Genomic DNA, 15971 nt, shown 5'->3' with positions numbered 1-15971 from the left:
ATAGCCTTCTCAGTGATGTTGTCTTTCCTCCTGTATGACAACTGACATTGGTAAGCTCTCTCTAACACTTTCTTTTTCTCGTCTATTCCAGCTCCGATTCACTAGTGGAAATTCCTTGTCTGTCTGTCTGCCTGCCTGTCTGTTTCTCTCCGCCTTTCTTCTCTGTCATTTATATATGGGGTACCAACACTTGATAATGGTTACTGTTATAACATTTAGTCTTAATAACTTACTTTTTGGTTGCTTGCAGCACGTTCCAAACGTACAGTCACTAGACTCGACATGTTGACCTATTGGGCATCCGACAATACACCTCGAACCTGGTGACGTGGCGTTGCAGTCCTGGACGATGGCATCTTCCCCTGAAAACTCTTTATAGAAGAAACGGTGAATTTAAACGCTTTCTGTCATTTTCACACGAAGTTGTGTACAGTTACTGTTTACCTGCAGAGTCTAGAATGACTTCTATTTACCATTATAGCTCATATTGTCAATAAGACGTCTTTAGGATAAAATGTATGATCGTAAATGTATTCATTCCGCGGAAAACAGAAGTTTTTGTGAGTATTTGCGTGAGGGCGCTGGTCGGTAACATCTGAATAGCTCAATATGAATCAGTGTAGGAAACCTGTAGGGTTCACTATAAAAGTTGTTGTTATCTTTCAAAAACGGTGCTGCTGTACTGCTGAGAAGTTTGTTATCGTTACAACATGGCTTCAGTATATGTTCACCTACCGAATAAATTTTGTGGAACAGCAAGTGAAGATTGTCATGAATGGTCGAGAAAATTTGAAGTTTTAGCAAAGTCTACGAAAGATTTAACTACGAAAGAAGCAAAACTTGGGCTGTTATTGGCTTTGCTTGATTGAAATCCTTTACAAGTGTATGAACAGTTACATGATAATGACAAAGATGATTACGATAGACTGAAAGTTTTTTATTTATTTTATTAAACCTTGTTTAACGAGGGTAGCCTGGTAAGCTTCAGTTAAGAAGCCTTACTTTCCCCCATGCCTCTCAGATGAACATACAAACTGATACAAAGCAGAACAACATGAAACATGACAAATAAAGCTAGCACAGTACAATGCACAGAAAAAAGTGGCCAGGAGTGAGCCTGCACATAAGAGAAAATAAATGCACATCATACTAGACGACAAAAACAATTTGAAAAGAAAACTAAAACTCACAAACACAACATTATTCCCAATAAGATTTAAGGTAAGCAGTTTTTAAAGTGCTCAATGAGTTACTAGATATTATATTTAAATCGACATTATTCCACTGATTGGTACTATTTACAGTAACCCTTTTCGATAAAAAATCCTTATTTGTTGCAGGAACCACTAACAATATTTGCATCTTAGATCTTGTAACTCTTTAATGATCAATTTCGGTAAAAAGACTTCTTGTCATTTATTGCGGTGCAAGATTATTTAAACATTTAGAAACCATACTAACATTTTTATATACTATTCTTTCTGGTTATGGCATTATATGCATTGTTTTGAATTAATGCTTGGTCGAAGCCTTGTACCTTGCATCACATATCACTCTGATAGTACGTTTCTAAATCTTATGCAATCCTTTCATAAACGGTGATGCTCCCATAAATGACAACAGTAATCCAAGTGTTGTAAAGTATAGCTATTATAAAAAAAGTTTTTTAATATTCATAGGTAAAAACTGTCTTATTCTCCTGAGCAAAGCAATTTTACTATTTACTTTTTTAAAAATCTTATGTCTTATAGACGAACTTGGTGTAACTAAGACCTCTACCAACTCCACTTACAGACAATCAATGTTCAACAAATCTGAAATTTTGGCAACCTATAGGTCATTCATGGATAATTTTAATATTACAACAAAGGAAGACCATAATAAGTTGCCTAGCTTATACTGGATACCAAAGCTCCACAAAACACCTTACAAAGCTAGGTTTATCGCAGGATTTTCAAATGTTCAACAACAGAGTTATCGAAGACACTGACTTCTGTTCTTTGTACTGTTAAACGGGGACTTCAAGCATACCGTGATGTTGTCTTTTATCGGAGTAGTATAAATCAAATGTGGATATATTAAAAAAAGGAACTCTCGGAAAATTTGATAACATCTTTTAAAACTTTCGATTTTTCCACATTGTATACCACAACACCACATGATAAATTGAAAAAAACGCTTGAAAAACATCATCAACCAAGCATTTTTCTACAAAAACGGTTCACACCGTTACAAATATGTAGTATTAGGGTATAATTCTAAATATTTTGTTAAAATATTACTAACGCTAATTTTTTTGTACCGAGAAAGACGTTATCAGTATGCTTGATTTCCCCGTTGACAACATATCTGTTGACTTTGGAGGACACATTTTCCAACAGTGTATAGGACTTCCTATGGGTACTAACTGTACTCCCATGATTGCCGACTTATTTCTGTTCTCATACGAGGCAGAATTTATCCAGAACCTAATCTTACAGAAAAAGGTCTCTGTAGCTAGAACATTCCATCGAACATTTTAATAGATACATAGACGATGTTATTTCAATGAATAACTCCGAATTTAGTGACCATCTCGCTATGATTTATCCTCCAGAATTGGAGATTAAGAAACTACAGAAAGGCCTCTTCTGCTTCATATCTGGACATTTTACTTGCATTTGACCCTTATGGTCACCTTTCTACGAGGCTATGACAAGAGAGATGATTTCAACTTTAGTCCAATCAATTTTCACACCTCATCAGTAATATTCCACTCCCACCAGCTTATGAAGTATACATTTCCCAGCATATTCGACATGCAAGAGCATGCAGTTCATATAGTGATTTTGTAGAGAGACATGGCATCTCTCTTTACAAACTGTTAAATCAAGCTTACACCAGAGCAAGACTGGTGAACGTTTTTTTGACAGGTATCACAAGCTGTTAGATAAATACAATATCTCTCTTCGACAAATGATCACTGATGGCATCGGTGACATTGGGCCTTAGTTAGTGACCACTAGCTATCTGACTAACAGATTGATATATGATGGGTGCTATATGTGGGGCAGGATGTGCTTACTATTTTTGAAACACCTGACATCACTTCTTGGTCTTTTGGCCAGAGGTACATATATCTTTCTTTCATAAATTTGACTTTGTTTGTGTACTGCCTATTTGCTGTCTGTTCTGTGCTGTTTTGTGTCTATGTTTACAGCTATTGTATTACGAATTCTGACCTAGTGTTATTGGATTATGGATTGGTATAGTTGCGATTATTTATCTAAGTTTATATCGCTTGCAATTTAGAGACCGTACACGTCGAGAAGGTGAGTCTCCTGATGAGTACCAGACAGAACTTGCATGGTTGGCTGATATTGCTTACCCAACATTAGACGTTGGTTTTCAATCAGACCTGATAATGGACCAGTTTATTTCTGGACTTCAAGATAAATCCTTGTAGGTGAAAATTTTGAATGCTGATAAAAAGACAATCGATGAAGTAGTGTTGTTTGTGAGCAAGATAGAGGCAGCTAGTAAGGCTGTTAAAACGATGTCTACTCCTGAAAGTTCTGCAGTGAGAAAAACTGACTATTCACAAGGTGTAATGAGATTGATGCTGTTAGTGTGAATGGACTGATTGATAAGCGATTCGAAAAATTTGAAAAGACTGTTGCAGAAAATAGAAGAGATGAAATTCGGGAATGTAAGTTCTGATTCTAATGCATCTTACGATGAAGTATATGAATCACTGTAATAAGGCAAAGCCAGGAATGCTATCGCTTATCATTTGAGTGACCGAGGTGTCATATTCGGCCACAATGTCGTCATAACGTTTTGAAAGTCCGCACGAATCTTTAGGATGTGTATCCCTGTCTCATTAGTTTTGACACCAATAAGCTGTGTCTCATTTGAAAATCAGCATGGGAATCGCAAGCTCTACAATATCTGAAAAGTTGAGACACGTACACACCATAAGCAGGTGCAGATGGAATATTACTTGATAAATGGGGATAATGTATGATTTTAAGATGGAAATCATCCCTTTTACAGCTTGGTGTGTAGCCCACTTGTAAGACCAGATAAAGACTGGGTATGAAGCTTAGTTCTTACCCTCAGTTGTTTCGTTGATTTCCAACTCATCAGGATAAATATGATGTAAGTAATTTGATATGTCTTGATTGACTAGACTAATCAGATCATCAATATATCTGTGCACGCGTGTTCTTAAAAAGACTTTCAAGTTTTTTAGACTCTGCTTTGTAGAGAAATTGTAGGAACTCTGCTTCATATGAATATAGAAATAATTCAGCAAGAAGTGCTGCACAATTTTTAACCCATTGGTATGCCGATAGTTTGTTGAAAGGTCACACCACCAAACCTAACAAATATGTTGTCGATTAAGAAATTAAGCATGTTAATAATTTCTTCATCTGTGTATTTGTGCAGAGTATCCATGTTGTTACTAAAAAAGCCTGACCTATGTTTGATGGTAATGTATAGATACCTTCTACTGCAGTTTTTATGCAATAAAGATTGTTGAACAAGAGATGACAACCTTGTTTTAAATTTATCGTGGAGCATCGTGGTGTATAGTATGGAAAAGTCAAATGTTCGGATTGACCTGTACTTGTTTTTCTTGACTCTTAAATCAAGCAACAATTCCTTTGACTTTTTTTAGTATCCAAATTTGATTCAACCCTCTCGTTTCATACACTTTGTCACAATATCGAAAAAGACCAAAAGTGATATGTAACATACTTATGTTCATGATGGGAGAACTCAAAAAGGACAAATGCAGTATACGCCGATGATAACATGGCAGTCACAACTGAATCAGCAACATCAAAAACAAGCAAATTACTAGCTGCTGATGTTGAGGGCCAGTCATCGGCAGCAGAAGAAACCGCCCAAATACAAGGAGAGACTATGAGACCTCTTCAACCAACAGACTTTATAAATACGGTAATGATAGTTGTTTGAGACAAAGATTTCAGAGCTCAGGTTGACACAGGTTCTGGAATTTCATTTATTCATGAGGATTTTAGAAAGAAGAGTTCTTATTTCAAGAAGAGAAATTTAAATTCTTCTGTGAACATTGTTCCAACTTAAGTTCAAGGCCAAAAATTGGACATTGTCGGAACATTACAAACAAGAGTGCGTGTAGGTAGTAATTAGAGGTTATTACCCAATATCGCCTGTTCCTGTGTCGTATCAGCATGAGTGTCATTTGTGCTGCGTCAGACACGAGACGAAGTCGAGTGTCTGACGCAGCAAAAATGACACGAATGCTGATACGACACAAGGAACAGGCGATATTGGGTAATAACCGATTTATCATATACCCATGCCCATAATTTTAGGGAATTTTTACTAAGAACGAAAAACCTTTAATTTTGAGGCTTTACTTTATTACGCCTTGCGCATAAATATCAGAATGTTTATGTGAACAGGCTTCATTCATAAAGTATATGACGAAGATGTCAACATCACGCGCGACATCGCTGCAAGTCGTCCATATCTCAATGAAACCCAAGAAGAAAGACACCAGGATACAAAAATCATCATACAGAAGGAACATTTTAAGGTGCAATATGCTATTACAACTATAACCGATCAAAAACTGCACAGCTTTAAATCTATCCTGATTTCGATTGTCGTATGGCACGGAGCTCGCGCGGAGAGGACGCCATTTTGTTAGTTTACCTTTATAGAGTTGCCATGTCAACAGTCGTCGCCCGCGCGTCATTGCTGTCATGCCACGCGCTCACTACCTGTTCGGTGGAGACCGTGCACAGTGCCGGCGCCGTGCGAACGGCAGAATGTTTGCTAGAACTTGACCCAAAAAATACCATGGGAAAACATTTCAAGACTAAACGTAATATTTCCGTATTTTGCAACCAGAAATACCCGTGTTCTTCGAAGCCCTTCAAGTTTTTACGTCGGCGATATCGCTTCGCAGGCGGGGAGCGGCAGCCATTTTGTTGTTTACGTTGTTTACCAACAAACTGCTAATGTAGTTCGGGAAAACTCTAAAACTGATGACGTTCATCGTGCATATCTCGACGTTTACCGTGAAATATCACGGCTGATATTTTACGTTGAACGTCACTAGGATGTGACAATATGGGCATGGGTATATGATAATCAACTATATCCCACTATGTTTGTTGTTGGAGGGATGATTTACCCAGTAATTCCTGGTTGGAATTTCGTTATGGAACATGCCGGTTATGTAGATACTGAACATGGTATGTTGTCGATCTATTGCCAGTCAACACCTTTACTACGCAAAAGTCAGTTGGTACCAGATGTATGTGGTGCAGTCATGAACGATAACATCACCATACCAGCTTGCACTAAAATGCCAGTGAAGGTTTGGATTGAGCTCGAGCCTACTACTGGGGAAAAACCACATGGCTACGCAGGGATTCTTGACCCTGATGACTCTTTTAAGGATCCTAGAGGGTTATCTGTGGCGAGAACTATTTCAAAGGTGAATAGTGACATTGAATTTGTTCTGGTTATGAAAATTACTGAACAGCCAATATACCTTTGCAAAGATACGTGACTAGGAAGGTTTGTAGCTGTCACATCTGGGGAAGAGACTTGTACAGTATCTCGCATACATACTTATGAACTTGGTGAGATACCAAAGCCTGTGACAGTTTTGGAAATTGACGCAAAGCCTAATATGGTGTTTACTGACAGTAAAATTATGCCTGATGTATCACTTCATGATGCGGGATTACTGAGGATTCTGAGTCACAGAAGACTGAGGTTACAGAACTTTTGAACAGGTATAATAACATATTTAGTAAACATTCTAATGACAGAGGGCGAACACACCCCATCCATCACCGAATACCAACGGGCAATGCGGTGCCAATAAAGCAACTGCCCAGACGTGCATTTACAGGCAGAAGTACAATGTTAGGTAAAATATAAGTTGGACAGTAATGTCATATAAGAAAGTCTCTCCGCCATGGGCCTCTCTGATGGTATTAGCAAGAAAGGAATGGCGAAATTCGTTTTTTTTGTAAACTATCGCCAACTTAACGCTCTGACACTTGGTAACGCACGTCCGCTTCTAAGAGTTGATGGTACATTGATGCAATGTCCGGATCAACCTTATTTTCAATTCGACCTAGCGTCTGGATATTGGCAAGAAGAGGTTTATCTGGATGAGAGACACAAGACTGCTTTTACTACAGGTGTCGGCCTGTACAACTTTAAAGTAATGCAATTTGGCTTAACTAATGCACCACCAACTTTTCACAGACTGATGGAGCTAGTTCTGGCAGGTTTTGACTTGCGTACCTGCTTGGTATATTTAGATGACTTTGTTTGTGTACCGTCTATTTACTGTCTGTTCTGTGCTGTTTTGTGTCTATGTTTACAACTATTGTCTTACAATTCTGACCTAGTGTTATTGGATTATGGATTGGTATGATAGCGATTATTTCAGTAGAACTTTTCAAGAGCATTTGCAAAGTCTTGAAGAAGTATTCCGACATTGAAGAAGGTGGACTTAAATTTCAGCCTTGTAAGTGTAAACTGTGCAGGGGTAATGTTATTTTCCTTGGACAACAGGTTTCAAGGATGGGCTATCACCTGATCCAGGTATTATTGAACGGATATATTCCTATCCAACACCAACCTGTGCAACGGAAGTATGATAGTTTGTGGGTTTAGCTTCATACTATCGAAAAACTGTGAAGGTATTTTCATTTATCGCTGCACCGTTAAATCATTTATGTGAAAGAGATGTAAAATTTAACTGGTCAGAAGAATGCAGAATTGCTTTCTGCATTTTAACAACTGCTTTAGTAAGTCATCCTATATTGGCATACCCTGACTTTGAAAAATCATTCCTGCTACATGCTGATGCTTCTCATTCGGCAGTTGGAGTGGTTTTGTCAAAAACTTGGCCAGATGGAGGGAAGGTAGTCGGCTATGGAAGTCATAGTTTGAATAAAACACGAAGGAAATTGGCTACATATGACAAAGAATTGTTTTGCAATTTTGTCGGGTACCAGATACTTTCGTCCGTACTTGTGTGGAACCAAATTTAAGGTAATTACAGACCATAAAACCCTTGGTAGGTTTGAAAGAAATTAAGGCTGGAAATGACCCAACAGGACGCAGGGAAAAATGGGCTGTTTAGCTGAGTATGTACGATTTTATTGTGTCATATAAATCAGGGCAAATGGACTTGAATGCTGATACTATGTTACGATTGCAGCCGTGCTTCAAACCAAAAGATGACACATTAAATGAGGAAGATGAGGATGAAGTACATTTCGGTAGGACTGAACAATTGCGACCTGAAACTTCCAAGAAATCCTGTGATGTACATATGATTAAAGCTCATGTTAGAGCTGATACCCAAAACGGAACAAAACTCTGTGATGACAGTATTATGAGTGAACTGACACAAAAACAGCGGGAATATTCTATATTAACAGCAGTTCTCTCATGGATGCAATTAGGCAAGAAACCTGAGAAGCAAACTCTTAGAGGAACAAGTTGGCAATTGAAAGTTTTGTGGCACAACTACAGGAAATTAATAATTAGTTATGGTATATTGTAGGGACATTGGCATTCCCCATCCCTCGGCAGAAACTAAATGACTTACCTGAAACTGATGACTCATGCAATGGTCGCTGATGTGTTAGAAGGCCTGCATAATGGTATCGTAGCTGGTCACATGGGAGTCAAGAGAACACTTGAAAGATGTAGAGAGAGATTCTATTGGCCAGGTAAGACGCAAGATGTGAAAAACTGGGAGAAATATTGTCAATTATGCAAAAGAAGAAAATCGCCAGCACCAAAAGTCAGGGCACCATTGTAAAATGTACCGGTGGCTCGACAAGGTGAGATGGTTGCCGCAGACATTATTGAGTTACCTCGTTCCAAAAGAGATAATAGGTATGCTCCTTCACAAAGTATGTTGATATTTATGCTCTTCCGGACGTGACATGAAATTATAATGGAGCATTGAGTCTTTGAACGATTGCATACTGATCAGGGACGTAATTTTGAGGCTAATCTGGTTAAGAAACTGCGACATATTTCAGATTAACAAGTCTCATACCTCTGCATATCATCTTCAGTCAGATGGAATGGTATAGAGGTTTAATCTCTGTTTGGAGGAAATTTTGGCACAGTGTGCAGAACAGTGTGGAGGTGATAGGGATGAACATTTATCCAAGTTGCAGTAGTCTACAATACCAGTGGTTATGAAAGCAAGGGGCAGACTCCGTATTTCCTTGTGCATGGAAGTTTGTTTACCCCTAGATATCATTTATGGTAATACACCATCAGATAATGCTCAGACACCTTCCACTTATTATGCCAGATAAATTGAGGATAACTTGAGAAGTGCTTTCAGACAAACTCGTCAAACACTAGACAAATCTCAGCGAAGACAAAAGGCTGGATATGATACTTGGGTTCACCATCACCCATATAGTGAGGGTGGTAGAGTCTTGTTATATGATCTAAGAACAAGGATGGGTCGAGCGCATAGAGTTGGTTTACCATGGACTTGGCCATATTTGGCAAAGAAACGAATTCTGGGACCAGATGAAACCCTCAGGCCGTGTACATATCCAGGAGGGGGGATCAAAATTCAGAAGACTGGGGGTGCATCACAGTCGACTGACGTTGTGTCATGGTAATCAAGGTCAGACTTTGTATGCAACTAGCAGTCAGCAGTCAAGGCCAATTTGAAGTTTACAAACAGATCATCGCAATACCCAGAAACAAATGGATGAGCAATTCCCTCTGCAACGCGAGGGATTTATAATTTCTGGTACTGAAAATCTGAGGAGGATGTTGAATTCGTTGCCCAGGGATTGGAGGATATCGCATCACTGGAAAGCCATGAGAGTGACATTGACAGTGTACAGGAAAAGCAGGACATTGTGTTGACAGAAACTGAACCATTATTACGCTCTCAGGTAACAAGATCCGGTCGAGTTATAAAAGTGCAAGTTAGATATGCAGAATAAAAAAAAAGTTCGCCTTTAGAAAATCGATGTTTTGTGTTTTTGATATTGTGAACTCAGTGACCTTTCATGAAAATTGGAACATTAGCTTTTGATGAACTTTAACTTTTCCAGACGAAATGGGCAAAATGCATTGATCTTAACTTTATAAACAATTCAGAGGCTTTCGTTTTTATTACAAATTTTCAAACAAAAAGTTGTATATTTTTCTAAAGTGTCCTGGAGGACACTTCCTCTCTGTGGGGAAATAATATGTCAAACAAAAGTTTGTGTGGGTATTTGCATGAGGGCGCTGGTCATGGTAACAGCTGGATAGCCTCAATATGACTCAGTTTGGGATAGTCATAGGGTTCACTATAAAAGCTGTTTTATTTTTCAAAAACGGTGCTGCTGTACTGCTGAGAAGTTAGCTGCCGTAATAAACGTCAGTCTATTGCAATATCTGTGTTACAATTCTTTATCCGTGCAATTTATAAGCCTAAATCCTCGACTTTCATAGTGAATCTGAATCGATAATACAAGCTTAAAGGCTTCAAATTTTCAATGTAATCAAGGGATCCCACGCTGGTAGAATATATAGCTGTTTAAGCTGCATACTCTATGATAAATCTCCGTACTTTCGCGCTAAAAGCATTAAATGGAAGGGGATTGGCTCGTATTTTCCTGTATTTTACACTAGTTATACGTGCAGATGAAGATTTCTAGTATTAACACACCAGTGAATGAATGCCATTAAATTTTCGTAAAAACAACAAGTTGACCTTGTATCGTGGCAGAAGCTCCAACTGTTGATAATTTTTTTCTACATTTCTATGCAATACGTCCAATACATTTCCTTGGTGTGTCTTCAGCATGCTTGAAACACATTTAGTTTGTCAACAAAGCCTGTATGTCTTAATATTGGTTATATTGAATTGAGTAGAGATAGAAAGTGTTTGTCAATAATGCAATAATGCAATGCACGATAAAAGTTCACAGGTTGTGATTGCCAGCTGAATACTGGAAAGCTCAACATGCTGTCGGGAGTAAAACGAGAATGCAGTAGTATAAACTGAACAAAAATTGTCAAAACACAAAGCTAATACAGCTACTGCCCTGCTACTAACTACCGGCAGTGAGAGTGATAGCTCTGACTCTGATGTAATTGAAGAAGAGTTTGGGTCGCAAGACGCTCATTTTAGAGTGAACAAGTTATCATTGATGACACAGTCCCAACTTGTTAATGGGTAATTTAATTACAAGTCATTGGAGAGGATTGGCCATCCTTCAATATTAGGTCTGTGATTAAAAATACTACGACACAGACGGGGCTTAATAGTCAAGAATGAGTTCTATGGTGGTAACAACATAAAACCAAACTGCAAGTTCATACAGTGAATGAAATTTTCACATCTCATTGTGCAATAACACAAAGGTAAACTTTGAAAAGTAAAGACTCTATTTTGAATATGTGATTATGGAATCAATAACTGTTTACAAAATTTTTCAATTATTGCACTGAAAATTTCTAAGATTAAAACGTTTAATTAGATGGAAAATTTTAACCTTTTACTATTGTCAATTTTGTAAAATAATTATACGTAGCATGTCGTATATGTCTTGTACTTTTGAAAAAAATATTTTTCGGTAGATCAAAGTGATCAGTTTTTCACAATATGTCAAAATGTAGCGAGGAATTGTTAATGTTCATATTCTGTCATGATTGTCATTTTGTTTGCTCTTCATCTGATGCCAAAGCACTTGTATAATCAAGAAGAGTTTCGTGTTTTCACAAGATTCACTGTATCTCGATGGTTTGAAAAAAAATCTGCCAGTCGCTATATTAACTAGTTATCAGAGAGTTCATATTGGGCAAAACAACAAAACATAAAGAAGATAAATTAGCGTACATAAGAAAACCTGTGATTTACGGTATGATTATTATTTTTAAGACTGAGATATTTTAATGTACTAAGTCATTTGTCGATGCACATACATACATACATACATACATACATACATACATACATACATACATACATACATATACATACATACATACATACATACATACATACATACATGCATAAATGCATGCATATATGAGAGAGAGAGAGAGAGAGAGAGAGAGAGAGAGAGAGAGAGAGAGAGAGAGAGAAAGAGAGAGAGAGAGATGCACTAACCGGGATCATAACAGCAAACACTGTCATCGCCGCCGGCACACCGCCACGGCCAGGAGTATTTCGGAAGTGGCGAGCACTTTTTGCGACTTACACAATTTCCAGGCCCGATATTGCACACCTCGTCGTCTGCAGGACAAAAGACAGGGATCCCATGAGATTGTTAATGTGTTAGTTTATGTAACGAAAAAGAAAGTTAGTACCGAACATCGATTTTATGAAGAAACGTATTTACAAGAACAAGGCATGAAGGAACAAGGCATGAAAGTTTAAAGTAGATACTCGTAGATGAGCAGTCAAAATAATATATTTGTGAAAAGAGGTCTAAGTGGAATACTTCTATACCTATTGGTGGTCGGCAGCATTTCCCAGTGGCTCTAGGACAGAGTCCAGCAATAACATTCTTGTTTGGACAACCAACTATGCAATTTCCGCCTTCGCCGCATCTATCTCCTGTAAGAAACAAGTAAGTGTATGAATCAGGACAGGTTCTTGTTCATCTCTTCATAGACAATGAGATTAAAGTGGCGAAGGCGCTGTTGTTTAATATGATATTATGTTATTTATCCATTATTTGCTTTTTTACTATTATTTTACATTTTGAAATATGCATGTATCCTTGCTTATAGTCAGAATACATGAAAATACATGATAATGTAATATCCCCCCAAAGTATATCCTGTTGAGCTAGCAATTGTTGCAATAACCTAGATGCAAATGATGGCGTAAGGTGCAGCACGGCTATAGTTAACCTAAGATATCATACATTTAGACGAGGTCTATATTTGGTTACAAGAATAAATGACGTCGACATACAAAACAAAAAAATCTGACATTACAGTTTGAAATTTCAATCTATTAAACTTGAAACGTACACTGACCAGGTTGTACACCAGATTATTCGTTAGGTAAAGGACGTGCAAGCAAAAGATAGAGCACAAGTGTTTTTGAAATTGACTGAATATGCACTCTTCAGTATCACTTAAAGAGTACTATACCTGGCTTCGCGATGCAGCAGACCATGTTATACGTGTCAGTACATCGCCAAGGTAAGGTGTATCCTGGGCTTTGGCAGTTCTCTGGCTCTACACATTTTCCACTAAACTTAGTACAAGGTCCGTCATCTGATGCAAACAGCAGGGTTTTAAGGATGACAGTATTTTAATAATGGTGTCCCAGTCATGGAGTGGTTGGTTATGAGCGACATGACAACACAGAATTTCAGATTTTGATCAGAGAAAACATGAGAGGTACTTCGTCTATTACGTATTTTATTTATAAATATTTACTTGGTAGTCGTGTGTCTGTAACTTCTGTCTATCTTTCTCAGTGCTCTTTGACAACTGACATTGGTAAGCTCTCTTTAAAACTTTCTCTAGTGGAAATTCCTTGTCTGTCTGTCTGCCTGCCTGTCTGTCTCTCTCTGCCTTCCTTCTCTGTTATTTACGGGGTACCAACACTTGATAATGGTTACTTTTATAACATTTAGTCTTAATAACTCACTTTTTGGTTGCTTGCAGCACGTTCCAAAAGTACAGTCACTAGACTCGACATGTTGACCTATTGGGCATCCGACAATACACCTCGAACCTGGTGACGTGGCGTTGCAGTCCTGGACAATGGCATCTTTCCCCGAAAACTCTTTATAGCAGAAATGGTTAATTTAAACGCTTTCTTTCATTTTCCACACCAAGTTGTGTACAGTTGCAGTTTACCTGCAGAGTCTAGAATGATTTCTGTTTACCGTTATATCTCGTTTTGTCAATTAGACGTCTTTAGAATATAATGTATGATCGTAAATTTATTCATTCAGTGGCAAAAAAAAGTTTTGTGAGTATTTGCGTGAGAGCGCTGGTCATGGTAACATCTGAATAGCCTCAATATGACTCAGTGTGGGAAGTCCGTAGGGTTCACTATAAAAGCTGAGTTTTTTTCAAAAACGGTGCTGCTGTACTGCTGAGACGTTTGCTATCGTTACAATATGGCTTCAGCATATATTCAGCAATTAGAATAAAACGTATGATCGCAAATTTATTCATTCTTTATCTCTGCAATTTATAAGCCTTAATCTTCGAGTGTTCATAGTGAATCTGAATCGATAATACAACCTTAAAGGTTTCAAATTGCCAATGTTATCAAGGGATCCCACGTTGGTAGAATATATAAGTATTTATGCTGCATACTCTATGATAAATCTCCGATACGTTCGCGCTAAAAGCATCAAAAGGAAGGAAAGTGGTTTGTATTTTCCTGTATTTTGCACAAGTAATACGTGCACATGAAGACTTGTTGTATTAATGCAACAGTTCAGGGTCGCAGCAAAGTAAGCAGGCTACCGCTTCGTCTAGTTTAAATGTTACCCACCTCTTTTTTCCACGCTGAAATTGCCGGACACTTGCTGTAAAATTAAGTAGCATAAATGTTAACATTTTTAGCTCACGTGTTCCAACATGTGAGCTAACGTCGCGATGTCTGTCTGTCTGTCCGTGTGAATGTGTATGTGTGTATCTGTCTGTCTGTGTTGTAAAGCAGCGAGTAGTGCAGCTAGTAGTATAAAGTTAATTAGGGTTCATTTACATATTTAAATGAACTTTGTAATTAGGTATATAACTCTGAAATTACGACACCAAAATTTGGTGAAACCTGCCACTGATATTGATATGATATTGTGCTATGAAACAGCGAGCAGTGTCAAGTTAATTAAGGGTTTATTTGCATATTTTATGAATTTGTGATATTACTCCAAAATTACATTATTACTGTAGATTTGATGAAACGTGCAACATATTATATATATTGTCTTCATTGTCAAGGAATTTAGAAACGTAGCTATCTTTGTATAACGTTTCTCAACACATATGTTGATCTGAGAGATATGTAATTGTCCCTTGAAGCATTGAGAAGTGTCAAAATAATAAATAGTTCATTTGCATATTAAATTATGTTTTGTAATTAGTGATTTAACTGCTACTGAAACCTGCTACACATAATGATATAACAGATATCTGCTTTTTTGTGAAGCGCACTACTATTAATGAACCTGTTGTAAAACACGTGAGGACATTCGGTTTACATCTAGTAACACACATGTCAGGGTACATGTTGGTACTTGGCGAACTGGTCTGGTTTCCCCGAGGCCATTCATAACGTTGCATGTATGGTCAAACTTTGAGGAAGGTGGTGATCATCAATTTTAATATTTTGCGGATGGTAGGGAAACCATCACATTAAAAATGACATGTAACGATAATTAAAAGTTGCACTTCTCTCAAAATATTTTATAACCTTCAACATACAGAGCCTTACATTGCAGTTCACGGATGGGTGGGGGACGTACCCGTCGAGTCTACTCATTTCCACATAGGGTGAAAGAAAACAGATGAATCGGTCGCCAGATCGAACTATACCGCTCATTAGGAAAATCCCGTTTGTGATGCTATTGAAGAACAAATCTGAGCGCAGCGTTTTTTACTTACAGGCAGAAAAATAATATTGTAGAGTAAATTTTAAATAAATGAATATTAAGAGTAATGGTGTAAAAATAAGATTATGTTTAGTTTTTGAAAAGGTAACACATCAAAATCACGAAGATTCACATGTTAATTTTTTACTTTCTGTGTTATTACCCATATATTGAAAAAGTAAATAAATCGACGATTTTCTTTGAAAAATCTATCGCCATACGAAGAATATCAGATTGGACTATAGCACACTCCTTTTCATAAAAGCAGTCGCACTCCATTTCAAAGTACAGAGTATACTCACATTGCTATCGTCTGTCAGCACAAGGCTTACACTCAGACTTAGAATGACGATC

At 37.6% G+C, this 15971-nt stretch overlaps 1 protein-coding gene across 1 annotated transcript in view; it reads right to left on the bottom strand.

Annotated features, from left to right (window-relative positions):
- Positions 1 to 15971, bottom strand: part of LOC139152319 (von Willebrand factor-like) — a 48151-nt gene that overhangs the window by 13090 nt on the left and 19090 nt on the right. Inside the window, exons 2-7 of the mRNA XM_070725462.1 lie at positions 14519 to 14552; positions 13658 to 13795; positions 13153 to 13278; positions 12500 to 12607; positions 12158 to 12283; positions 234 to 371 (exon numbers count right to left, since the gene is read on the bottom strand). Coding sequence (XP_070581563.1) covers positions 234 to 371; positions 12158 to 12283; positions 12500 to 12607; positions 13153 to 13278; positions 13658 to 13795; positions 14519 to 14552 — 670 coding nt within the window. The remainder of the gene's footprint in view (positions 1 to 233; positions 372 to 12157; positions 12284 to 12499; positions 12608 to 13152; positions 13279 to 13657; positions 13796 to 14518; positions 14553 to 15971) is intronic.

This window comes from Ptychodera flava, chromosome 15 (genome assembly GCF_041260155.1).
Source record: "Ptychodera flava strain L36383 chromosome 15, AS_Pfla_20210202, whole genome shotgun sequence".
Classification (NCBI taxonomy): domain Eukaryota; kingdom Metazoa; phylum Hemichordata; class Enteropneusta; family Ptychoderidae; genus Ptychodera; species Ptychodera flava.
Note: the sequence above shows the minus strand (reverse complement) of the source record. Positions and strands in the feature narration are given on the sequence as shown.